The 25,396-nt window shown below is 46.4% G+C and overlaps 1 protein-coding gene and 1 long non-coding RNA gene across 8 annotated transcripts in view; one reads left to right on the plus strand and one right to left on the minus strand.

The window, feature by feature from the left end:
- Nucleotides 1-2,338: 2,338 nt before the first annotated feature.
- The window catches only part of LOC105480601 (ATP binding cassette subfamily C member 5), a 96,301-nt gene continuing 73,243 nt past the window's right edge, over nucleotides 2,339-25,396 (minus strand). For 5 of the 7 annotated variants that reach the window (XM_071091364.1, XM_071091361.1, XM_071091363.1 and 2 more), the window contains 6 exons: nucleotides 25,052-25,241; nucleotides 19,577-19,736; nucleotides 11,081-11,159; nucleotides 9,674-9,787; nucleotides 8,044-8,208; nucleotides 2,343-3,803 (listed from right to left, as the gene is read on the minus strand). In XM_071091364.1, the coding sequence (XP_070947465.1) occupies nucleotides 3,702-3,803; nucleotides 8,044-8,208; nucleotides 9,674-9,787; nucleotides 11,081-11,159; nucleotides 19,577-19,736; nucleotides 25,052-25,241 (810 nt within the window). In that variant the 3' untranslated portion in view covers nucleotides 2,343-3,701. Of the gene's footprint in view, nucleotides 3,804-8,043; nucleotides 8,209-9,673; nucleotides 9,788-11,080; nucleotides 11,160-19,576; nucleotides 19,737-25,051; nucleotides 25,242-25,396 lie in introns of those variants that run through there. The other 2 variants (XM_071091362.1, XR_011619943.1) reach the window with 2 other exon arrangements.
- On the plus strand, nucleotides 18,155-25,052 carry LOC105499711 (uncharacterized). The gene is made up of 3 exons (XR_011619944.1): nucleotides 18,155-18,320; nucleotides 18,631-18,778; nucleotides 19,685-25,052. It is a non-coding gene; the product is annotated as an uncharacterized lncRNA (long non-coding RNA).

Raw genomic sequence — 25,396 nt, forward strand, 5'->3', positions numbered from 1 at the left:
TGGTCAGTCCTAGCTGGGTATGGAGCTCCCCTTTGAGAACAGGGCTGTGCCAGGCCTGTGGGAGACCAAGTACTAGCTCTGATGGTTCTCACTTGGACAGCAACCAGCTTAGTCCTGCTAACCTGGGTCCACCTGAGCGGGTAGAAGGGAGCTTCCCTGAGCCAAGGAAGAATGCTGAATTCAGGCCACAGGCAGAAAGAAACAGGACAGAGAGAAGATTCCAGGAAAAGAGGAAATCTGCTCCCAGTACACACCACCTCCCTTGTGGAGGCAAAGAGCAAGAGGCAGAGTTCTAGAGCCATGTCCCAAATGAGGTGAGCAGGATCCAGGTTTTTCAGGTCCTATTTACGGACTCACACTAGTCATGGAGTTAGAGCTGGAAGAAACCTTAGAGGCCATCTAATCTAGCACATGCATTTGATGAAACTGAATTTGCTGATGAAATTGAAGCTCAGGTCATGAGATGAGGAACAGCTTGAACTCTGGGAGCATGCTGTTTGGGTTTGAATTCTGTGTGACTCACTTCATTACAGCATATTGGCTTGAGACAACTTAAATCTTCATGAGCCTTTCCTCATCAGCAAAATGTGCTTAATTATAGCTACCTTGTAAAGTGGCTGAGAAAATCAAGTAAGGCCCATATGCTAAAAGTACCTCGTACAGTGCTTAGCATACAGGTGCCCCTGACCCTGAGTTCTAGCCAAGAAAACGAATACAGAAGCAATGTCTACTGTTTTCAGACCTGGCTCATAACCCTTTCTGCTCAACATTCTGTGCTCTCTTCTCTAATCAGCACAGTGGATCCAGCAGAGAAGCTCAAATCTAGAAGAGGTTTGCGGGGTGATGAGGAGGGAGGGAGCCTGGGTTCCTGAACGCACAGGCAGAACCTTCATTCACCCCTCCACAGACCACACTGCTTTGCTACAGGAGTTTGGTGACTGTGGTAAACTGCTGAAAGTCTGGGCTTGTTTCTTACAGCTGTTAGCCTACTCTACTTGGCAACAGAGAATTATGAGCTGGGAAAGCACAAAATGGTGATATGGAAATTGCTTTTAAAAATTCAATTTAGGCTGGGCATAGTGGCTCATGCCTGTAATCCCAGCACTTTGAAGGGTCTCGTTCTGCTGACCTTGTTACGTTCTTGGAAGATAAATCTAGTGCCTCAGTAAAAGTGGTTACCGTTTAGATTGGTGCTGCCCAACAGAACTTCCTGCAATGATAGACACGTCCTATGTATCTGCACTGTACATTACTATGTTGTACAGGTCACATACAGCTACTAAGTGCTTGAAAGGTGACACCCGAGGAACCAGATGTTTAACTTTAGGGTCAAGCCCCTGGGTTCTCATGCCAGCACAGGTACTTTAGAAAAATTTGTATAATTTCTACTGATGGTCAATGAACTAATACCAGTTTAAAAGCTTTCTTGGCTGCATTCAACACAATATAGTCAGAAATTTTAGAATGCGTACCTTTTTTTTTTTTTTTTGAGATGGAGTCTCGCTCTGTCGCCCAGGCTGCAGTGCAGTGGCGCCATCTCGGCTCACTGCAAGCTTCGCCTCTTGGGTTCACGCCATTCTCCTGCCTTAGCCTCCTGAGTAGCTGGGACTACAGGCGCCCACCACCATGCCCGGCTAATTTTTTGTGTTTTCAGTAGAGAGGGGGTTTCACCACGTTAGCCAGGATGGTCTTGATCTCCTGACCTTGTGATCCGCCCGCCTCGGCCTCCCAAAGTGCTGGGATTACAGGCGTGAGCCACTGCGTCTGGCCTTTTTTTTTTTGAGACAGTCTCACTCTGTTGCCCAGGCTAGTATGCAACGCCGCGATCTCAGCTCACTGCAACCTCCACCTCCTGAGTTCAAGTGATTCTCCTGCCTCAGCCTTCCGAGTAGCCAGGACTACAGGCGCCCACCACCACACCCAGCTAATTTTTGTATTTTGAGTAGAGACGGGGTTACTAATTTTCAGTGGGTGAATCTGAATGAATTGGCTGAAAGGGTAATTATATTGTTTGAATTGCTAAGAATCCTTGACAAACTATTCATTTTAAATACATCTCACCACAACCACTCACCTCACCACAACCACTCACCTTTCCACTCACCACCCTCTTATGGGCAGCCAAGGAGCTTTATTTGGGGACCATGCCCAGGAACACAGGCAGCGGGACTAAGGCCCACAGAGATGATTCCAGGCGTTCAGGGCCCCGTGGCCCTTGCAACCAACCAGCTTTGCTACCAGCCCTTCCCAGATGCAACTCCATCGCTGGATATCCAGGTCCCAAAGCCATTCCAGGATATCTCACTCCCTTCCCAGAGAACTGTTTGATACACAAAGAGTTTTACAAAATCCAAAATAATTTTATTCACATTTTCAGATTTTTGCTTCCACAAGGTGTTCAGCAAACATGCTAAGGCGACAGAATGTCTAGTTGGTCACGACATGCAACGCTGACCACTCAACTGATGACAGCAGTGACCACGCCCACCTGAGCTACCAGCCCCACAGCACAAAGGGGGTTTGCGGGAACACACCAAACCACACAGCAACCAGCAACCTGAGGTAGGTCTCTTTACAGTACAAAAACTTCTACGCCAGTGTGAGACACTGATTAGCAAGAGCTGCTTCAAGTTGCAGACTTTGGGGGGAAAGAGAGAGAGACTGTGCGACAACTGCGGTGAGAAAGGAAAACAGACCCACGGAATCCTGAGCCCTGCCACTGAACTGTGGAGGTGTGGGAAGAGGCAAATGAAAAAGTGCCACCTCAAAAAGCAGCAGTTGGCTCCGGGGCTTGGAACCAACAGGTCTTGGAGCTGGAGAGCTCTGTGCAGTGGCCAGCTGTAGGAACCTGAGGCAGTGGGACTCTGTGGATAGACTGATTCTTGTTTAGAAACAACAGCAAAAAGAAGAAGGCAGGAAAGAAACTCCCTGGCTCGGAGGAATGTCTCTGTGATTCCCATTCCCAATGGAGGGAGTGAAAAGGGGCCCGGGCTTCGCCCCGCTGCTCTCCTGACAGAAACAGTAAGTGACACCAGGACAGAAGGCAGGAGCCCTGAGAACTCACGGCGCTCTGCATGGTCTCCAGCTGCCCACCCCGCTCCACCCACCCCTGGAGTGGCCATGGGGAGGTGGCAGAGGGGGCTGTCGGAGGGCCCACTGTTGCCACACGTGTTCCTTTGGACACCCAGAAAACCTGGCACCGTGAAACCACCAGCTAGAGAAGAATGAAGTGCTACTCTTCCTACAGTCTAATAGCAAAACCAGATCTCTAGTACAGCAAACTGTACAAAAATGATAGAAAGGAATATGCACTGTTATTAGCACAGTGCTTATTTTAATATAAAATAAACAGCTTACATTTTCACTGTAAATATAGGCTATGTACAGAATTATATATAGATATAGCTACACGTATAAAGCTTCATTATAGGCCTCTGATACAATTATAATAACGGTTCCCTGAACCTTTTAGAGTGCAATTAAGAACAAAAACTAAATTTTGTTTACATGAATATGGAATAAATACAATAATCAAAATATGACTCTCCCTAAAAGTGAAACACACAAGCCAATCCGGAACTGCTGTGCGAAAGATAAAATCGAGAAAGGCAAGGTTTCCGTAGGAGGACGCGATGAGGGGCCCGCCCCAGGCAGGGAATGGCAATGCTCTAAAGAAAAGAGACTTCGTCAACAGGGAGGAGTCAGCCCTTGACAGCGACCTTGTTCTCTGCAGCAGCAAACATGGCATAGAATCGGGAACTGTCGTTGGACAGAAGGACCGATGGGGTGTCAAACTCCACCACCTGCAAAAGAAGGAGACGCCGTCAGGACGCAGCTCTGGGTCATGCAGGGTGATTCAGAGGATTCACTGCTCAGGAAGGGAGGGAAGTCCCAATGCCCCCTGAGGGTAGAATCTGGGGACAATTCAACAAGCCCTGAGTGCACCTGCCCCCTTATTTTTTTATTTTTAACTATCCAGGGTGTAAGGGAAAGGACAGAGAAAACGACTTCCAGCATTTTTACAGTATGCGGTTTTGCCCAATAAAGTATTCTCATAGCAAAAAAAAAAAAAAAAAAGAGAGAGAGAGAGAAAACGACTTCCAGACCTCCTTCACATAAATCCAAATTCCTTCAGCCTTGGGAGTGAAGGAACCAACCAACCAGGTCTATAAACTGCAGGAAGCTGGTGGCTCACACCTGTAATCTCATCACTTTGGGAGGCTGAGGCAGGCGGATCGCCTGAGGTCAGGAGTTCAAGACCAGCCTGGCTAATATGGTGAAACCCTGTCTCCACTAAATATTCAAAAATTATCCTGGCATGGTGGTGGGCGCCTATAATCCCAGCGACTTGGGAGGCTAAGGCAGGAGAATCGCTTGAACGCAGGAGGTAGAGGTTGCAGTGAGCTGAGACTGCACCGCTGCACGCTAATCTGGGCAACAAAATGAGACTATCTCAAAAAAGTAAAACAAAATAAAATAAAAAACAACAGGCTGGGTGCGGTGGCTCATGCCTGTAATACCAGCACTTTGGGAGGCCGAGGCAGGCGCATCACCTGAGGTCAGGAGTTCGAGACCAGCCTGACCAACATGGTGAAACCCTGTCTCTAGTAAAAATACAAAAATCAGCTGGGCGTGGTGGCGCATGCCTGTAATCCCAGCTACTGGGGAGTGTGAGGCAGGAGAATTGCTTGAACCTGGGAGGTGGAGGTTGCAGTGAGCAGAGATCGTGCCATTGCATTTAAGCCTGGGCAACAAGAGCGAAACGCAGTCTCAAAAATAAATAAATAAATAAATAAATAAATAAATAAATAAATAAAATAAAATAAAATAAAATAAACTGCAGGGGAGAGAAGTTGCAGCTGAAGTCAAGGGCACACCAGACAAATGTCATTTTGTTATACAAGCTGATCTAACCCTATAGAGGGAAATGGAAGAGCTCAGAATGTCTAGTTGTCAGGGAAAAAAAAGGAAGTCAGGGAGTGACTTAGTCAAGTGGCCATTCCTATGATGGACATCTATGCAGCCACGGAAAATCACGTGGCAGCAGAACCCTGAATGATATGCTGGCAGAAGCCACCTCCTGTGGCAGAGGCTGAAATGCATATACCCAACTATCTCAGCCTCCCCCGCCACAGGGCAAAGGCATGGAACATAACCTTGGTTAAGGAGATGTAAGAGGAAGTCTCCTTGGTGCTTCTAGGAGAGGGTGTCCTGCCCAGTGGACAGGCCACGAGGAGAACGTGAACGTGTCCTTTCTTTGGACACATGTCCTTCCTTTGGTTGGGGGCTTGAGCAGGCATCCTGTACCAGCAGGGGAAGGTGAGCACTGGTTGAGAGTGACGCAGAGCCCCACACTGCTGGGCGGCACAAAAACCAACCCTCTGCCCTCCCGTTTGCCATGTGGGATAACAAAATCCCATCCTCCAAACCCCTTTTAGTCTGGTATTTTGTGTCTACGGCAGAGAGCATCCCATCTGTTGGAGTCTGTGTGTGCAGATGCATGAAAAACATGGGGTAAGTCAGTGTTATTACAAGGCTCATCTCTGGGGGCAAATGGCTTACCATCCTGTTTTTGCCTTTATGCTTTTTTGGTGTGTGTTTTTTTTGGTTTTTTTTTTTTTTAGGCTTTCCCAAAATTACAAGGAAATTTTAATTAGCAAGAAAAAAATTATGGAAAGAGAAGGACAGAGTCTCTCATAAAGAGTGAATCGGCTCCCCACTCCAAAACATCAAGCCAACTATAGAAAGAAAGGGATCTCAATTTGTGTCCTTAAGAAAGCATATCTGGCTGGGCACAGTGGCTTGTGCCTGTAATTCCAGCACTTTGGGAGGCCGAGGTGGGTGGATCACCTAAGGTCAGGAGTTCAAGACCATCCTGGCCAACATGGTGAAATCCTGTCTCTACTAAAAATACAAAAATTAGCCAAGCATGGTGGCACGTGCCTGTGATCCCAGCTGCTCGGGAGATTGAGGCAGGAGGATCACTTGAACCCTGGAGGCGGAGGCTGCAGTGAGTCAAGATTGCATCACTATACTCCAGCCTGGGCGACAGAGCGAGACTCTGGCTCAAAAAAAAGAATTTCCCAGAAGATGTTCTTGGTCCCATCTATTATACCTTACTAGGCTCTATTTTAACACTTATGTACAAAGTAGTAGCTCAATATATCTTATGTATGACAGAATCTCAGTAAACACTTAGTTTAAGGCAAACAAAGATAGTCACAAAAAACACTAGTGTGAAAATAATTTCAAGATGAGGAGAAAAATCCTTAGCCCCCAAGTTCTCTCAATTCAGCTTTGAAGCCCAGGCTGAACCTGCCCTATTTAACACTTTTCTCCATATTTCTCCACAATTTAGACAGTGTGCTGGCAGTGGGGTTGCTGGCCTGAGTCCTGTCCCATCTCCTTCACTTCCTTTTTTAAAATCCCACCAATTTTTATTGTTTGCTTTTTTTTTTTTTGGAGATGGTCTCACTCTGTCACCCAGGCTGCAGTGCAGTGGCACTATCTCGAATCACTGCAACCTCCGCTGCCTCCCAGGGTTAAATGATCCTTCCACCTCAAATTCCTTAGTAGCTAGGATTACAGGTGTGTGCCACCATGCCTGGCTAATTTTTTGTATTTTTGGTAGAGACGGGGTTTCGCCATGTTGTCCAGGCTGCTCTCGAACACCTGAGCTCAGGCAATCTGTCCACCTCGGCCTCCCAAACTGCTGGGATTACAGGCGTGAGCCACTGCACCCGGCCTACTCCACTTCCTATGGACTTTCCCTGAGACTTTGTCTCCTCATCTGTAAAGTAGAATTCACGCTATGTCTCTCTCTAGGTTGTTGTGATGACTGATTGAATTTTGAGAGATTATATGTAAAGCACTAAGCACAGTGCCTGATACACAGTAAACATTCAATAGAAGTAGCCATTATAGTAGCTGTTGCTGTGGTAGCTTCTACAATAGAAGACATGTTACCCATTATAAATGTCTTGCTATTTCCTCCAAATTATTAATTTACTTTTATCCTAGGGGCACACAAAGGAGGTATTTGTCTAACATAAATGTACTTAACATCACCTGTGCAAAGAACTGTAGTGCTAAACACTGCTGGGCCCTAAAGATGAATGAGCGGTGACTCTGCCCTCAGAGAGCGTTCAGGGAGTTTTCTAGGGAGACAGGGCATTGCACAATTCCTATCAGCTGAGGCAGAAGAGCTACAAGAGAGGTACAGATACAGCCTAGGGCAGCTGAGGCAGCCAGGGGGTTTCATGGAGGCTTTGGCATCTGGGCCATGTCATTCTTCAGGGACAGGCAAGTTGTGAGCAGGTGGATATCGAGGAGAGAAGGGCAAAGGGCCTTTTAGGTAGATGGAACTGTCTGAGTAAAGACAAATAAAAAGCTTGGAGAATGCAAGATGTCCATAGCCAATGGCGCCTGTAAGGGAAGAGTGGAAAATGAAGAAGGCAAGGCTAGGGCCAGGCTGTGGGAATGCCTGAAACAACAGGGTAAGAAGTTTGGCGCTGCTACGTGATTGCAAAAAAGCAAACATGTGCTGGCTGGTCTCAATAGGCCTCTGTGGGGGTGATCACTGTGGATGTGAATGAGTCACTGAGTATCTATACTCTCTGGCCCAAGTATGCCAGGGGTGATCATTGTGGATGTGAATGAGTCACTGAGTACATGTACCAGGGATAATTGTGTATGTGAATGAATCACTAAGTATCTATAATCTCTGGCCCAAGTATGCCAGGGGTGATCACTGTGGATGTGAATGAATCACTAAGTACATGTACTCTCTGACTTAAGTCAAAGTGTCACTACTCACAAGCAACAAAAGGACAAATAGTAAAGTAAAATGAGAACCCCATCAGAGTGTGCCTGAGTAATCTTGTGATTAGGAGGCTGCATCCCTCCCAATAGCAACTAAATAGAGTTGCTGCAAGTGCTTATCTGAATGTCCAGAACGCTACAAAGATGGCAATCAGTCCATCCCTGCCAGGAGCCAGTTTCCTCCCAGATATGCCAAGCCAAAGTCCCTGAAGGACTCGGTACCTGTCCCTGGGCCAGCACCATAATCCTATCGGAGCCTAGAACCGTGTGCAGGCGATGGGCAATGGTCAGCATGGTACAGTCTGCAAATGCTTCTCTGATGGTCTCTTGAATCAGTAAGTCTGTCTCTGTGTCCATGGCAGCTGTGGCTTCATCTAAAATCAGAATCTGCCAGAGAAGCAGAGGAGAAAGAAACTCGATTAAATTCCTTAAGCATTCTGGTTAATCTAGATTTTACCAAAATGTATTTGATTATTAAGTTTTATACCATCTACTGTTTTTTTTTAAGTAAGCACACATATATGTAAAAATATCCTTTTACTTAGAAGTGATACAACTTCAAAACCATGTTTGCCTTGATTTCCATAACAGCATATTTGTATAATACTGATCTAGGCTGGGCTCATGCCTGTAATCCCAGCACTTTGGGAGGCCGAGGCAGGCAGATCACGAGGTCAAGAGATCGAGACCATCCTGGCCAATATGGTGAAACCCTGTCTCTACTAAAAATATAAAAATTAGCCAGGTGTGGTGGTACACACCTGTAGTCCCAGTTACTCGGGAGGCGGAGGCAAGACAATCGCTTGAATCCAGGAGGTGGAGGTTGCAGTGAGCCAAGATCACACCACTGCACTCCAGCGTGGGCGACAGAGCAAGACTCTGTCTCAAAAACAAAACAAAACAAAACCAAACAAAACTAATCAAATACTTGCCCCTACATGCTCTGTGACAGTGAGTATGTGCAATTAATCCTTTTTTTCCCTTGAATCCAGTATGGCTGGTAACATTAATCTTTCTGGACATTCCTTTTCCTGTTTGTAAATGAAGGGGTTGGATTTGATGACCTTAAAGTCTCTTGCAGTTTTAAAATCTATATCGGCTGGGCTCCGTGGCTCATGCCTGTAATCCCAGCACTTTGGGAGGCCAAAGCAGGCGGGTCATGCGGTCAGGAGTTCAAGACCAGCCTGGTCAACATGGTGAAACCCCATCTCTACTAAAAATACAAAAATTAGTCTGGCATGGTGGTGGGCACCTGTAATCCCAGCTACTCCAGAGGCTGAGGCAGGAGAATCGCTTGAACCCGGGAGGTGGAGGTTGCAGTGAGCCGAGATTGTGCCACTGCACTCCAGCCTGGGGACAAAGCAAGACTCCGTCTCAAAATTAAAAAAAAAAAAAATACTATGTCTATGGTTTGCAGTTGTACAAAACTACTCAATGGCCAGAAACAAAAGTCAGTCTTGGATGAAGTTAAAAACAAAGCAACCCCTGTTCTCCCTCCCCAAAACCCGATATACCCAAACCCGATATACCCAGAACCAATATACCCAAACTCGATATACCCAAACCGATATACCCCAAAACCGACACACCCGAACCTGACACACCCGAACCCCACACACCCGAACCCCACACACCTGAACCCGACCCTGACATACCCAAACCCAACATACCCGAACCCGATATACCCAAACTGTGTCAGGGTTAGAGTTCTCACTGGCCATGCTCTTAGAAAGTGCCAACAGGGTTCACAGCCAGGAATACCTTTGGACCCCACTGCATCAGGGAAAGGCTGCACTAAAACGTTGCCATTCTCTGCTGCCGCCCCTTCCCTGCCAACCACGAACTGCCTTACCTTACAGTGGCGGAGCAGGGCTCTTGCTATGCACAAAAGCTGCCGTTCCCCCACTGAGAAGTTATCCCCGTTCTCCATCACTTCAGATTCAAGTTTCAGAGGTAGCTGAGCAATCTAGGGAAAAGGAAAGTAGAGATCGGAGGGGTAAGAAACTAAGCTGAATTTCCTGAAAATCCAAGGACAACAAGAAATTATTCTGAAACAGATGAAACAACTATTAGCCAAGAACCTGCCTCATCTGGAACGAAGGTGCAGGTGTATTGATCATGTGCACTAGGACCCACTTCTAAGGCAGTCCATGATTCCAATAGACTATTCTGTTAGCTTTATACCATTAAAACATCCCAGAAATTCCAATGATTTCATGTCCCCAAAATTGAGTTAGATAGTGGGCCTTAAGTTTTGGTTCTGAAAATATGGTCATGCAATAGGAAATAGAGTAAGGAAAAGTACTCTCCTTTTGAAGTCCAAAGCTGTAGGCCCATGACTGTGAAACATTTTTTGTAAGCTGCAGAACTTAACTCTTCAAATGAGAGGAATCCCGGTAGAGGAAAGGAAAAAACAGAGCTCATCTACTAATAGTTGAATTAGGGCAGGGGATCCCAGGCCTGACTCAACCCAGGCACACCAGAAACCTCACCCCAGGCCAGGGGTATCAATCTGTACACTACAGCTGCTCGTGCGGGCCTACTGAGTTATCCCAAAAGGTCTGTGGCCCTTATGCACACTGTGTGCTTTATGCAGACTCAATCCGTTATGTATCTTTTTTTTTTTTTTTTTTTTTTGAGACAGAGTTTTGCTCTTGTTGCCCAGGCTGGAGTGCAGTGGTGCGATCTCAGCTCACTGCAACCTCTGCCTCCTGGGTTCAAGCGATTCTCCTGTCTCAGCCTCCTGAGTAGCTGGGATTACATGTGCATACCACCATACCCAGCTAATTTTTGTATTTTTAGTAGAGACAGGGTTTCATCATATTGGTCAGGCTGGTCTCGAACTCCTGACCTCAGATGATCCACCTGCCTCGGCCTCCCAAAGTGCTGGGATTACAGGTGTGAGCCACTGCACCTGGCCACGTTATGTATCTTTTGCATACATGTGGATGCTTCAAAGTATGTTACACTGTCATGACTAATAAAACAAATTAAAAGCATCACTTAATTCTAAGTAGTTGTCATTACTATCTTCAATCAATGGATAGTGCAAGGCCAAAATGACCGTGGGCAGTGTGGGAGGTGGGACTGGGAGAGATCAGCTTTTCCTAGGTATCTGAAAGACTTGGAGAGCCCTGCCACGAAGGCTTCGTCCACAGGCATCCTGGTGGCACAGCCAGACCAGACAGGGTGTGGCAATGGCACTGCCGTGCTTCCACCCTCACCATCCCAGCACGGCTCCCCCAGGCTCTTCACTTACACATTCTTTCATGTGTGTCCTCTCCAGGGCATCCCAAATCTGGTCTTCAGTGTACTGGTTGAAGGGGTCCAAATTTGATCTAGGGAGAAACACAGGAATTTCTCAGTGGTCCCGCCCTGAAGCGACCTACTGGCAAAGGCTGTCTGTGGAAGATGTTTAACACACATGCACGGGGAGAGAAGACTCCAAACCTTGACAATCACAGACGGCTCATTCCCCAACCAGCCAGATGGGAGCTCTGACTGCACAATGGGCCACCTCCTCATCTCCATAAAACTTGATTTATTCTTTTATTATTTTTACTATGTAAATAATACCAGTTATAGAACAATTTATAAATGCAAATATTGCCAAATATCCTTCTAGATTTTTTCCTGTGCATGTATTTGTTAAAATAAATCTTTCAGGTGGGTGCGATGGCTCGTGCTTGTAATCCCAGAACTTTGGGAGGCCAAGGCAGGTGGATTACTAGAGGTCAGGAGGTCAAGACCAGCCTGGCCAACATGGTGAAACCTTGTCTCCACTAAAAATACAAAAATTAGCCAGGCGTGGTGGTGGGCGCCTGTAATCCCAGCTACTTGGGAGGCTGAGGCAGGAGAATTGCTTTAACCTGGGAGGCAGAGGTTGCAGTGTGCCAAGATCACACCGCTGCACTCCAGCCTGGGCGACAGAGTGAGACTCCATCTCAATAAATAAAATAAAATAAAATAAAATAAAATAAAATACAATACATCTCTCCGTACATACAAACTTAGAAAAGCACCCTCTTTCTCTTGGTCTACCTGGTTCACAGCCCTGTCATTGAGCATGGGGCTCCACGACAGCTGGCCTGACCAGGAAAAGAAATTGATCCAGTAGAAGGGTGGAGGAAGAAGGAGAGAGAGAATAAAGGACAAGTCAAGAAAAAGGAAATTTCCTGGCACAGAAGACCAGTTTGGGGGCCATTTTTGCTTACTGTGCCAAGAGTATCTACCTCAAGGAAATCAGAGGTGATACCAAAAGAACGAGACTAGAATTTTTTTTTTTTAGTCTCTGTAACCCAGACTGGAGTGCAGTGGTATAATCTCGGTTCACTGCAACGTCTTCCTCCTGAGATCCAGCTATCCTCCCACCTAAGCCTCTTGAGTAGCTGGGACTACAGGCGCACACCATGTTATTTTTGTATTTTTTTGTAGAGATGGGTTCTGCTATGTTGCCCAGGCTGGTCTCAAATTTCAGCGCTCAAGCTCAAGTGATTAGCCTACCTTGGCCTCCCAAAATGCTGGGATTACAGGCATGAGCCACTGTGCCCGGCCAGGACTAGAAATGTTTAGGACAGGAAAAAATTATCTTTGCCACTGAGGATGAGGGTGGAGAGCTGGTGGTGGAACAGGTATTTGGTGGAAAACTGGGATGTTACAGTAATTGTGGATGTCTTGTCTTGATCTACACATAACATTTGGAGGTCTAATAATCTGAAAAGTATGAAGAATAATTTGCTTTGCTCATAAAATTATGCCTGGCATGTGGGAAACAGGAAAATCTCTGGGAGAAACATGGACTTTTGCTCTATGCCACACACCTGTCTCCGTACCTGGGGTTACTAATTACAGGCATGCAAATACAATCACGTCATTATCACAGAACTCTGGCGAGAGGGGGAGAGCAGGCCGGCACTGCCTCATTTCTGCTTTTTGGGCGTCTCTCGATCTCCTGGGAGATTCTGACCCGCCCTGCTCTCCAGTGCCTCTTGCCCTTTGCACAGCATTTTTCCCGCTTGGAACATGCTCACTTCTCACTACCCCTGGCCTAGGAAGTGTTGTTTAATACTGTACAGTTTAATGGGTTGAACTGTGTCTCCCCAAGAGACACCTAAGTACCTAAGAATGTGACCTTATTTGGAAATAGGGTAATTTGCAGATGTAATTAGTTGAGATGAGGTCATACCACAGTAATAGAGAAGGGTGGGCCCTTAATCTCATATGACTGGTCCTTATGAGAGATGGCCATGTGAAGGCAGAGAAACATTGGGAGGGCATCATGTGACAATGGAGGCAGAGGCCAGAGGGTGCATCCGCAAGCCAAGGAATGCCAAAGATGGCCTCAACTACCAGAAGCTGGAAGAGGCAAGGAAGGGTCCTCCCCTACAGGTTTCACTGGCAGCATGGCCCAACTGACACTTTGATTTTAGACTTCCAGCCCCCGGAACTGTGAGATAGTAAATTTCTGTTGTTTGAAACCATCTAGTTTGTGGCTTAAACTGTTTGTGACAGCCCCAGGATACAAATACAGCGAGTAAGTCCATCAGATGCCGCTGGATGAAACAGCAGGCATGGAATCCCCCGTCATCCACAAGGGTATGCTTCAGGGAGCCCTGGTAGATGCCTCAAACCACAAATAGTACTGAACTCTATAAATGCCAAGTTTTTTTCCCCTATATATACATACCTATGATAAAGTTTAATTTATAAATTAGGCACAGTAAGAGATTAACAATAATGAAATCAAATAATCATAACAATATGCTGTAATGAACATGATTGACTGTGGTCTGTCTCTCACAAAATATAGTATGTAATATGTTTGGACCCCGCTTGATCATGGGTAACTGAAACTGCAGAAAGTGAAACCACAGAGAAGCAGGAACTGCTGTACACAAAAGTGCAGTCTCCTGCCCACTGAGTAGCTGGCCCTATCAGATTTTCTATGGGTGAATATGACAACAAGCATGACATTCTTATTTTTTGAGCCAGAGTCTTACTCTGTCACCCAGGCTCGAGTGCAGTAGCATCTCAGCTCACTGCAACCTCTGCCCCACCCCCCAGGTTCAAGCAATTTTTGTGCCTCAGCCTCCCAAGAAGCAGGGACTACAGGTGTGCACCACCACACCTGGCTAACTTTTATTTTTTGGTAGACACGGTTTCCCCATGTTGGCCAGGCTGGTCTCGAACTCCAGATCTCAGGTGATCCATCTGCCTTGGCTTCCCAAAGTGTTGGGATTACAGGTGTGAGCCATTGTGCCCAGCCCAGGCTTAACATTCAATTCATCCAGGTCCATCACACCAGCTGAAGGAGCTTCAGACCACTAAACAATGGGTTCCAGATAGAAAAGGAATGTTTGCATACACTGGTAGGTGGTACACAGTAAGGCAGACCAGACCCACTTCAACAGGGAGCTTAATCAGGAATGGAAAAATATCTTCCCTCATTAGAGAAGCCAGATGGTCCTGGGTCTGACCCACAGACAGAAATGAAAGCAAAGTTATGCATCCACTTAATCAAACGGTTTCAGTTTAGTGATTGGATAGAAAAGTGTCTGAACATGAGGGCAGTTATTTTTAACAATCAGAACCCCTGGAGTCCTATCTTGCCAAAAGTACATTTTCATCTTTGGTTCTTTATATTTTATTTTTAGCAATAGTCAACACTGACCACTGCTAAATGAAGCCAAGAATATCTCCCAAAGTGTGAGACAATACAGCAATTCACCCTGGATATACTAGAAAACACTGTAGTAAACCACGCTGCCCTGTCATCTGTGCTGGGTGCTTCTAGCAGCCTCAGTCTTCAGAGCAGGAGATTTTGGGACTCACGTACCTTCTTCTATCAGGAAACTAAAGGAAACCCTATTTTGAGGTAAGCAGAAATGTGGACTGATTGTGGCTTTTAGTTGCTAAGAGTCAGATTAGGTGAAAAAAGAGCAAAAGTAGAGCAAATAAAAAAGACAAGAGAAAGGCATAGATTGGGTGACTTTCTTTTTTCATTTTTGAGATGAGGAAGGCAGATGAGACTTTGAAGATGCTGGGAAAAGAAATGTAACTAAAGGGCAAGATCCATAAAGAGGCAAGTCTGTTTTTTGGAGAGATGGAATATCAAGGTTGTGGTTAATAGTGGGGTCGTGACACATGCTTCAGGAGGCAACGCAGTGAGTGTAGTGAGGAGAGCCAGCCAGTCAGCCTGGGTTCAAATCCTAGCTCTACCACTTTTAGCTGTATGTCTTTGGGCAAATTACTCTCACTCTCTGGATTTCAGTTTCATCATCTATATAAAATAGGCATAAAGGCCAAGGGCGGTGTCTCACGCCTATAATCCCAGCACTTCGGGAGGCAGAGGTGGGAGAATCTCTTGAGTTCAGGAGTTTAAGACTAGCCTGGGCAACACAGTGAAACCTCACTATTTGGTAAAATAAAATATGCCTAACAATGGTGTCTGTCTCATGAAGTTTTGAGCATTTGTTAAATACAATTAAGATGGTTATGACAGGTGGGACACGGTGGCTCATGGCTAATCCCAGCACTTTGGAAGGCCAAGGTGGGCAGATCACCTGAGGTCAGGAGTTCAAGACCAGACTGGCCAACAATGTGAAACCCCATCTCTACTAAAAATACAGAAATTAGCCAGGCATGGTGGCGGGTGCCTGTAATCCCAGCTACTGGGGAGAACTGCTTGAACCTAGGAGGTGGAGGCTGCAGTGAGCAGAGATCATGTCACTGCACTCCAACCTGGGTGACAAAGTGAGACTCCGCTTCAAAAAAAAAAAAAAAATTAATGAGCAGATCAAAAGGAGAGGGCACCTGAAAAGAAGAAATGCGAACACTGTTTCTTGCTAATGAATGGGCACCAGGCAGAAGTGCTCCGAGTAGACAAGGTACCCGTCACTCACAGGGGACCAAGACTCAAGAGAGACCAGAGTGACAGCTGGGGACAGCTCATCGTCAGCCTAGCCAGGCTCCGGTCAGTCCTCAGGATGAAAAACACTCCAGCTGCAGGGGACAGGACAGAGGCCAGGGCTGGGTTTCCTGGGTCCAGGAAGCACAGGGAGCTCTGGGAGAAGGTGGGGAAAGCTAGGGCCATGAGACAGAGGCCAGCAAAAGTGTTTTAAGGCCTGGATGAAAAGGGGCCTCTCTTCTTGGAGCCAGTCATGAGGGCAAAACAATAGAGATCTGCAGAAACACAGGCCAGAGAACTCAGGCCCACACGGGCAGGTAAGGGAGGGCTGGGATGCAGGTACTAGAATGGATCAGCACTCTGGCTAATCTAGGAAGGGGTGTGGTCCCACATGATCTGGCCTATGATTTAGATTAATTATATTTGTACACAGAACAACTCAGAAATTTATATCTTGTGACTTTCTGAGTTTTGTTGGTTTGATTTTGGTTTTACCTTGCTTTTCCCCTAAGAGTTCCTTTCAAGTTTTAATTGTTTGCAGGTGTCTCAAGAAGAGGTACCCACCCTCAATACTGGCTAATGGTGGTGGAGGCGCAGTTTCCAGATTCAGAGTCTCTAGGAGGTAGTTGAGGAAACAGCTCATGTATCCTACCTTTGCCTTGGGAAACTCATCATAGGCTTTCTGTCTTCTAAGAAAAGCAAAAGAATACCGGCCGGGTGTGGTGGTTCACGCCTGTAATTCCAGCACTTTGGGAGGCTGAGGTGGGCAGATCACCTGAGGTCAGATATTCGAGACCAGCCTGGCCAACATGGTGAAACCCCATCTCTACTAGCTGGGCATGGTGGCCCATGCCTGTGGTCCCAGCGACTCAGGAGGCTGAGGCACGCAAATCACTTGAACCCAGGAGGCAGAGGTTGCAGTGAGCTGAAACTCCAGCCTGGGTGACAGAGCGAGACTCTGTCTCAAAAACAAAAGAATACCAAGAGCTGAACATTTTCTGGGATCCATAAGAACCCTCACAGGATAAAAGGAAACCTTAGGGGATAAAGGACAAGTCTGGCATTTAATTTTTCCTCAGTGTCTACTACTGACTAAAAAGCCAAAATTAGAGCTGGCAGAAAATTTAACTGAAACGATTTTCTCACTTTGCACAGCTGACTTCCTAAGCTGCACTCTAAGCTCAGTAGCTACAAACCCAGGACAGCAGTATACCAACTACTGAGTTAGCCACAAAGCAGCCAACATTTCTTTCTCTGGAGATAAATGATTCCAATTCCACTAAAGCTACAGGTCTATGATGTTCTACCCACAGCAGCTGCACGTGCCCACGGTCAATTCTTTTTCTTTAAACATTTTATATTATTTTAAAAAGCAGAGACGTGGTCTCACTATGTTGCCCAGGCTGGTCTCAAACTCCTGAGCTTAAGTGATGCTCCTGCCTCGGCCTCCCAAAGTGCTAGGATTACAGGCATGAGCCACTGCGCCCGGCATCATGGTCAATTCTTAACCACTAACTCTAGAAGCTCCCAATTCACAAACCCAAATGAAATGCTATAAAATTTTTAAATTAAAACTGAGGCTTCTTGGTGGCAGCATTTTCTCAAATTTAACATGCTTTATTTCTTAATTCTCTTCCAAATGATGATTAAAAAAAATAGTTCTTATGGCCAAAAACAAGTATCGTAAGGCCAATTTTTTTTTCAAGGTGTTCCTGTGGCATTTAAATATAGAGAGATTTATGGGAAAAGCCAATCAGGCAACATTTTCCTTATTTATTTATTTATTTAGAGATGGAGTTTCACTCTTGTTACCCAGGCTGGAGTGCAATGGCGCGATCTCAGCTTAATACAACCTCCGCCTCCCGGGTTCAAGTGATTCTCCTGTCTCAGCCTCCCAAGTAGCTGGGATTACAGGCATGTGCCACCATGCCTGGATAATTCTGTATTTTCAGTAGAGAGGGGTTTCTCCATGTTGGTCAGGATGGTCTCAAATTTCCGACCTCAGGTGATCCACCTGCCTCAGCCTCCCAAAGTGCTGGGATTACAGGCATGAGCCACCACGCCTAGCCAATAAACTCTACTTTTCTTCTGATATCGCTTGTCTGACCTTATTACCTCAATACCCAAAGAGAATGGTTTATTATCAACCACAGATACAGTGCATGCTGTCCAGATTCAACTACAGAAATACCAAAATAAACATACCCTAGGGTGTTGACTCTACACAAACACAGGTGAGAATTCTGCTGATTTACTACTATGGACTACAGGTTTGTGTGCCCCTAGAATTAAATTGTTGAAACACTGACCCCAATGTGATGGTATCTGGAGGTGGGGCTGTAAGGAGGGGTTTAGATGAGATCATGGTTTAGATGAGATCATGAGGGTGGGGCCTCAAGAAGAGGAGACACAAGAGCTCTCCTTTCCGAGGGCACACACCACAGGCACACACCGAGGAAAGGCCACATGAGGACAGAACAAGACAGCCATCTGCAAACCAGGAAGAGGGCCTTCAGCAGACACCCATCCCGGCCTTCCCAGCCTCCAGAACTGACAGAAATAAATTTCTGTTGTTTAAGCCACCCAGTCTATGGTATGTTGTTATATACAGCAGCCTGAGCAGACTAAGGTATCTACCAAAGTTCCTTGAGTTCAAATGCCATTTCCAAAGGTAGAGGGGATAGTTTTAAAACAAGTCTGAACACTGCCTATGATTATTTGAAATCAGGTTGGTACCAATTTTTCTGAAAACTGCTAAAAATTACTTTTAGAATGATTTTTTAATAGGGACACAAATGATGGAAATCCACTGTTTTTAGGAGGGAGAAGCTTAAGGGTAAAGGTAGGATCAGGTAAGCTTAGGAAAGATAATGTGATGCTTTCTCCTTGTTCTGTTTTAATAGGCCAAGAAGAGGGATTTTATCTCTGGCATCTTGGCAGATTTCAGAAAGTGACATAATTCCAGAGTATCAAAGAAGACACTAGAAAACGAAATAACACGAGGACTAATAACGCCTGAAAGCCACCATTGGAACTGGAACTTTTGGCCAGGTACAGTGGCTCACGCCTGTAATCCTAGCTCTTTGGGAGGCCGAGGCGGATGGATCACTTGAGGTCAGGAGTTTAAGACCAGCCTGGCCAACATAGTGAAACCTCATCTCTACTAAAAATACAAAAATTAGCTGGGTGTGGCGGGGGGCGCCTGTAATCCAAGCTACTCGGGAGGCTGTGGCAGGAGAAATCACTTGAACCCAGGAGGCGAAGGTTGCTTTGAGCCAAGATCGTGCCACTGTACTTCAGCTTGGGCAACAGAGTGAGACACCAACTCAAAAAAAAAAACAAAAACTGCAACTTTTAGCGCACCTAGGAGAGATGACAGAATGGAGTGGGAGGCAGGTGAGGATGATGTTGTTGGGGCTGATGACAGCAGCCACCATTTGCCGAATGCTTACCATTTGCCAGGCCCTGTGCTTATATAATATACATGAACTTACTCAACCTTCACAGCAACAGATCTTTAAAGCATCCCCATCTTATGGGCAAGGAAACAGGCACAAGAGTGGTTAAATAACTTGTCCGAAGTCACGGAGCAGAGCTCTGAGCCCAGATCTCTCTGGCCTCTTCAGCGCTGTGCTACAGGCCTTCCTGTCCCCTTTAGTCAACCAAGTGGCGTGTGCAGTGGGGCTGCCTCTCCCTTCTGCACCAGCAAGCACATGGTGTAGTGGGAAAAGCACCAGACTAGAGATGGCGAACTCATGGTCCCAGGGTGTAGTGCTAGCATCGTGTGGTCCCACGTGCCCACCCAGCCTCTAAGCGAGGCACGAGGCATGCACGTGCTCAAGTCCTCACCTGACAGTGCCACTAAACAGCACCGGCTCTTGAGGAATGATGGAGAGTTTGCTTCGGAGGTCGGCAAGACCAATATCACTGATTCTCACTCCATCAATCTTGATGCAGCCTCCAGATAACTCCACCAGACGGAAGAGGGCCATCCCCAGCGAGGACTTCCCTGATGAGTCAGAAGACATGCGAGAGAGGAGCTGTTAGCAAATTCTGTGAGGACAATGCTGGTTTAGCCTCAGGGCAATGCCAACTGTTTTTCTATTTCTTTTTTTTTTTTTTTTTGAGACGGAGTCCCGCTCTGTCGCCCAGGCTGGAGTGCAGTGGCCGGATCTCAGCTCACTGCAAGCTCCGCCTCCCGGGTTCACACCATTCTCCTGCCTCAGCCTCCCGAGTAGCTGGGACTACAGGCGCCCGCCACCTCGCCCGGCTAGTTTTTTTTTGTATTTTTTAGTAGAGACGGGGTTTCACCGTGCTAGCCAGGATGGTCTCGATCTCCTGACCTCGTGATCCGCCCGTCTCGGCCTCCCAAAGTGCTGGGATTACAGGCTTGAGCCACCGCGCCCGGCCTGTTTTTCTATTTCTAGTCAGTTGTTATTTCAACTGATTAACTGAGATAATGTATAAAATGATAGAAAAAAGTGATTAACTTTCCTGAGATACAAGGCAGACACCTTCAAATTACACAGCTTCAGCCTGAGAAGGAGGGGAAGGGACCATTCCATTTTCATTTTTTTTTGAGATGGAGTCTCGCTCTGTTGCCCAGGCTGGAGTGCAGTGGCACGATCTCGGCTCACTGCAACCTCCACCTCCTAGGTTCAAGTGATTCTTCTGTCTCAGCCTCTCGAGTAGCTGGGACTACAGGCGCGCACCACCACGCCCAAATAATTTTTGTATTTTTAGTAGAGATGGGGTTTCACCATATTGGCCAGGTTGGTCTCAAACTCCCTACCTTGTGATCCGCCCACCTCGGCCTCCCAAAGTGCTGGAATTACAGGCATGAGCCACTGTGCCTGGCCAACCATTCCATTTTCATGAAAGTAAAATGGAAAAATGCCTCCTGGTTACCTTAGGAACAGGTGTACAGAGCTGAATGCTCCTTAGGCAAAGTCAGGAGAACAGAGATCTTACAGCAAGCAGTTGAGGGGCAAACCAGAGGACAAGATGCCTTTTCTCTCCCTATCCCCTCATTACAGCTGAGAGAGAGACTAAGACAAGGCCTCTTGTTGCCATGGCAGCAGCTGGGGAATGGAAGAAGTTCCAGGGATAAACAAACACGCATGGGAAGGAGGTTTTGCCTCGACTCAATGAGTGGCTGTCAATGGCTCTACTGTGACAGGAAACTATGGCAGAGAACAGGTTTAGGGGACCAGTGTTATTACAGTGGTCAGCAGAATCGGTTAACCGAATCTTCATTTGAAAAGTTTTACATAAGTAATATGAGATGACATCATCAAGCTCTCATAATCTTACTTCTATCATTTTGGGCACACTTCCTTTCAGTCTTTCCTCAGAGTTGAGATCATATCAGAAATGCAATATTATAATTGCTTTTTTTCACTTAACACTCTATTGGCCAGGCATGGTGGCTCACGCCATCCAGCACTTTGGGAGGCTAAGGCGGGCGGATCACCTGAGGTCAGGAGTTCGAGACCAGCCTGGCCAACATGGTGAAACCCTATCTCTACTATAAATACAAAAATTAGCCAGGCATGGTGGCAGGTGCCTGTAATCCCAGCTACTCAGGAAGCTGAGGCAGGAGAATCGCTTGAACCTGGGAGGTGGAAGTCGCAGTGAGCCGAGATCACATCATTGCACTCCAGCCTGGGCAACAGAATGAGACTCTGTTTCAAACAAAACAAAACAAAACAAAAGCATTGTATAACAGGCAGTCAACCATTTTAAAAAACATTTTCAAGATACAATTTTAGTGGTTGCAATATTCCATCATGTGGACGTATTCTTGATCAATCAGCCCTCTTAGGGTGAACATTTAGTTTATGTAAAACTTATAATAACGTTGTGTCCTATATCTTAGTGCTGAAACTTCACTGCTACCTCAGACGATTTCCTTGGGAAAGAATCTTAGAACTGAAACTACTATGTCAAAGGATATAAACATTTAAAAGGTGCTCTCTCTATAGTGCCAAAAAGAAAATAAGTTTGCCATAGTCCTGTCTACCTTTCTGCAACTTGGTTCCATGGCTTAGATTTAGAACTACAGTGTTTTAGCTGTTGAATCATTCTCCTTGGCCGAATGCCTGGTTCTTGACCCTCCTACCCTTCTTTTGCCTCCGTGTGGTAAAAGACCTCTCATGAGGGCCTCATCGAGATCACCATGACGCTGTCTCTTCAGCACTCATGGAGGGCACAAACAGCCCACCTTGCCCCAGTGTCTACAGCCACAACCCCACTGTCGGGATCTGTCCCCTGGGCATACCTCTGTCTTACAGCCTAATGGGAACCTGAAAACACCCATAAAGCTTGGAAGAAGTAACGCCCAGGAACTTGGAAAAAGCTGTATTAGGAGAGTGTATTAGGACCCATCTTCCTAATGCAATAATCCCCACATGCTTCTACCAGAAACAAGTTAGGAAACCTGGTTTGTCTAGCAGCATAGTTCTTCTCCTAGAAATGAATGACTCCAGGCCGGTGGGCACAGTGGTTCACTGTAATCCCAGCACTTTGGGAGGCCAAGGTGGATGGATCACTTGAGGCCAGGAGTTTGAGACTAGCCTGGCAAACTTGGCAAAACCCGGTCTCTACTTTAAAAAAAAAAAAAAAAATTAGCTGGGCATGGTGGCATGTGCCTGTAATCCCAGCGACTCCAGAGCCGAGATCACACCACTGCACTCTAGCCTGGGCGACAGAGCGAGACTCTGTCTCTCAAAAAAAAAGAAAAGAAAAGAAATGAATGACTCTGTTCAGAGTTGGGGGACTCAGTTCCTGGCCCCTTTCCCAGATAGAAGAAGGGGAGGGAGACACCCCCTCTGGGCCAAGGCAGTGCTTTAAGAGCTAAGCTAAGGGAGCCAGGTGCAGTGGCTCACGCCTGTAATCCCAGCACTTTGGGAGGTTGAGGTGGGTGGATCATCTGAGGTCAGGAGTTTGAGACCAGCCTGGCCAGCATAGTGAAACTCTGTCTCTACTAAAAATACAAAAAATTAGCTGGGCGTGGTGGCGGGCACCTGTAATCCCAGCTACTAGGGAGGCTGAGGCAGGAGAATCACTTGAACCCAGGAGGCAGAGGTTACAGTGAGCCAAGATCACGCCACTGCGCTCCAGCCTGGGCACCAAGACAAGAGTGAAACTCTGTCTCTAAATAAATAAATAATTAAAAAAAAAAAAATCTAAGCCAAGGAAGGAATGGTGCTTGAAGCAATGGGTCAAGTTGTTCCACTTTAACAAAGGCACGTAGATTTGGACCACCTGGACTGGAAGACTTCAGAGTCCTCTGAATCTGACCATCTTTGCATTGATGGAATGTGCTGGTAAAAAAGGCAGTGAAGTCCTCGACTGACATGAATGACCACAGAAGAGTTTCCAGTTTCCCGTGAAACTTGGAAGAAGCTCTGTTAAGACAGAGTGTAAATCAGGCTTTTTTTTGAGATGGAGTTTCACTCTTGTTGCCCAGGCTGGAGGGCAGTGGTGCAATGTCGGCTCACTGCAACCTCTACCTCCCAGGTTCAAGAGATTCTCCTGCTTCAGCCTCCCGAGTAGCTAGAATTACAGGTGTCCACCACGCCCGGCTAACTTTTTGTATGTTTAGTAGAGATGGGGTTTCACCATGTTGGCCAGGTTGGTCTTAAACTCCTGACACCTCAGGTGATCCACCCACCTTGGCCTCCCAGAGGGCTAGGATTACAGGTGTGAACCACCACACCCGGCTGCTATGTTCTTTTTCTTGTTTATTTCTTTTCTGACACTAACTACTGTTTAATGAAGTTGTGGTGCCTGTTTTGCCTGTCTCACCTGTGTTAAAGGGAAATCACAACAAGGGACATCGGTCAGCTTTCAGGGGAGCCGTGTACCCCTGGGGACCAATGCAGCAGAGGGGCTCAAGGCAGAGAACAGTAAAAAGGCTTGGGGACAGCCACTCTGCTTGGCTGAAGATTCCCTTCCAGCATGAAAGACCTGGAGCAATGTCTTGTTTTGACATGAAGTCATTCCCTCAAACAGAGAGGAGGAAATGGCTTTTTTCTTTTCTTCCTTAGAAAGTTCTTTAAAATAAATTGGCCAGAAAAGATAAAAGCGTTTTTATTTCTTTTCTTTTTTTTTTTTTTAATGGCAAGGTAAAAAGCTAGAAGAGTTTTGATGCCAAAGAAGCATACAGCCTAGAAAGTTAATGAAAACTGAATCAAAGACCTCTTACACAAGGATAAAAAGGCAGTAAAAGAAGACAAGTTCAATCTTTGAAATGCTATTCAGGAATGAAAGTGAGAAAAAAGGGGCCAGGTGCGATGGCTCACACCTGTAATCCCAGCACTTTGGGAGGCCAAGGCGGGTGGATCATGAGGTCAGGAGATCGAGATCATCCTGGTCAACATGGTGAAACCCCGTCTCTACTAAAAATACAAAAAAATTAGCTGGTGTGCCTGTAGTCCCAGCTACTCGAGAGGTTGAGACAGGAGAATCGCTTGAACCTGGGAGGTGGAGGTTGCAGTGAGCCGAGATCGCTCCACTGCACTCCAGACTAGTGACAGAGTGAGACTTCGTCTCAAAAAAAAAAAGAAGTAAATTACTCAAGTCCCGACCCTAGAAATCTAGAGGATCTACATTTACACATTTCTTTTCCTTTTTTTTTTTTTTTTTTTTTTTTTGGGACGGAGTCTCGCTCTGTCATCCAGGCTGGAGTGTAGTGGCATGATCTTGGCTCACTGCAACCTCTGCCTCCCGGGTTCAAGCAATCTCCTACCTCAGCCTCTTGAGTAGCTGGGATTACAGGCATGCGCCACCACACCTGACTAATTTTGGACTTTTAGTAGAGACAGGGTTTCACCATGTTGTTCTGGCTGGTGTTGAACTCCTCAGGTGAGCCACCCACCTCGCCTTTCCAAAGTGCTGGGATTACAGGCGTAAGCCACTGCACCTGGCCTACTGACAGTTTTAAAAGAAGGTCATGAAACAGCATGTGTCAATGACCTCATTTTTGTAAACCTACATATTACTAGAGGAAGCCTAACAAGATAGCTACCAAAATGTTACCAGTGCTTCTCTCTGGGTGGCAGAGTTGTGGGTGCTGCTCCTCTTTCGTACTTGGCTGTGTGCCCCAGTGTTCTGCATTGAGAATGTGCACATTTATGACTGGGAACAGCACTCGATGTTAACAAAGCGGGGTCAACAATAAACCTAGAAAATTGGTTTCAGTGGGGGCTGAGACACTAATCGCTTATCAAACAAACAAGAATCTGGTTTAAAGGGATGAAAGTGGTATTTCATAAACTGCTACGTTCCAATGGATTCAAAGAAGGCTTTGCACATCCTTACCGGATCCTGTCCGCCCCACAATGCCAATCTTCTCTTTAGGTTTGATCGTGAAGGATACTTTCTTCAGGACGAGAGGGAGGTTTTCTCGGTACCTCATCTCTGCATTCTCGAAGGTCACCTCTCCCTCCTGGGGCCAGTCAGGGGAGGGAGCCTTGTTCTTAATTCTGGCAGGTGCTTCCAAGGAGAGAGTCTGGGGAGACAGGAGTGGCCGGTTCAGACTGACCACAGATTCTTGGGAAGCTGCAGGCTTTGTCACAGAGAAATAAAACCAGGACAACCATAGTAGCCACACCGAGGTAGCTGCCACCCTGTCACCTTGCTAGGAAAGAATCCCTTGGCAGTAAA

Source organism: Macaca nemestrina, chromosome 2, assembly GCF_043159975.1.
Source record: "Macaca nemestrina isolate mMacNem1 chromosome 2, mMacNem.hap1, whole genome shotgun sequence".
In the NCBI taxonomy this organism is placed as follows: domain Eukaryota; kingdom Metazoa; phylum Chordata; class Mammalia; order Primates; family Cercopithecidae; genus Macaca; species Macaca nemestrina.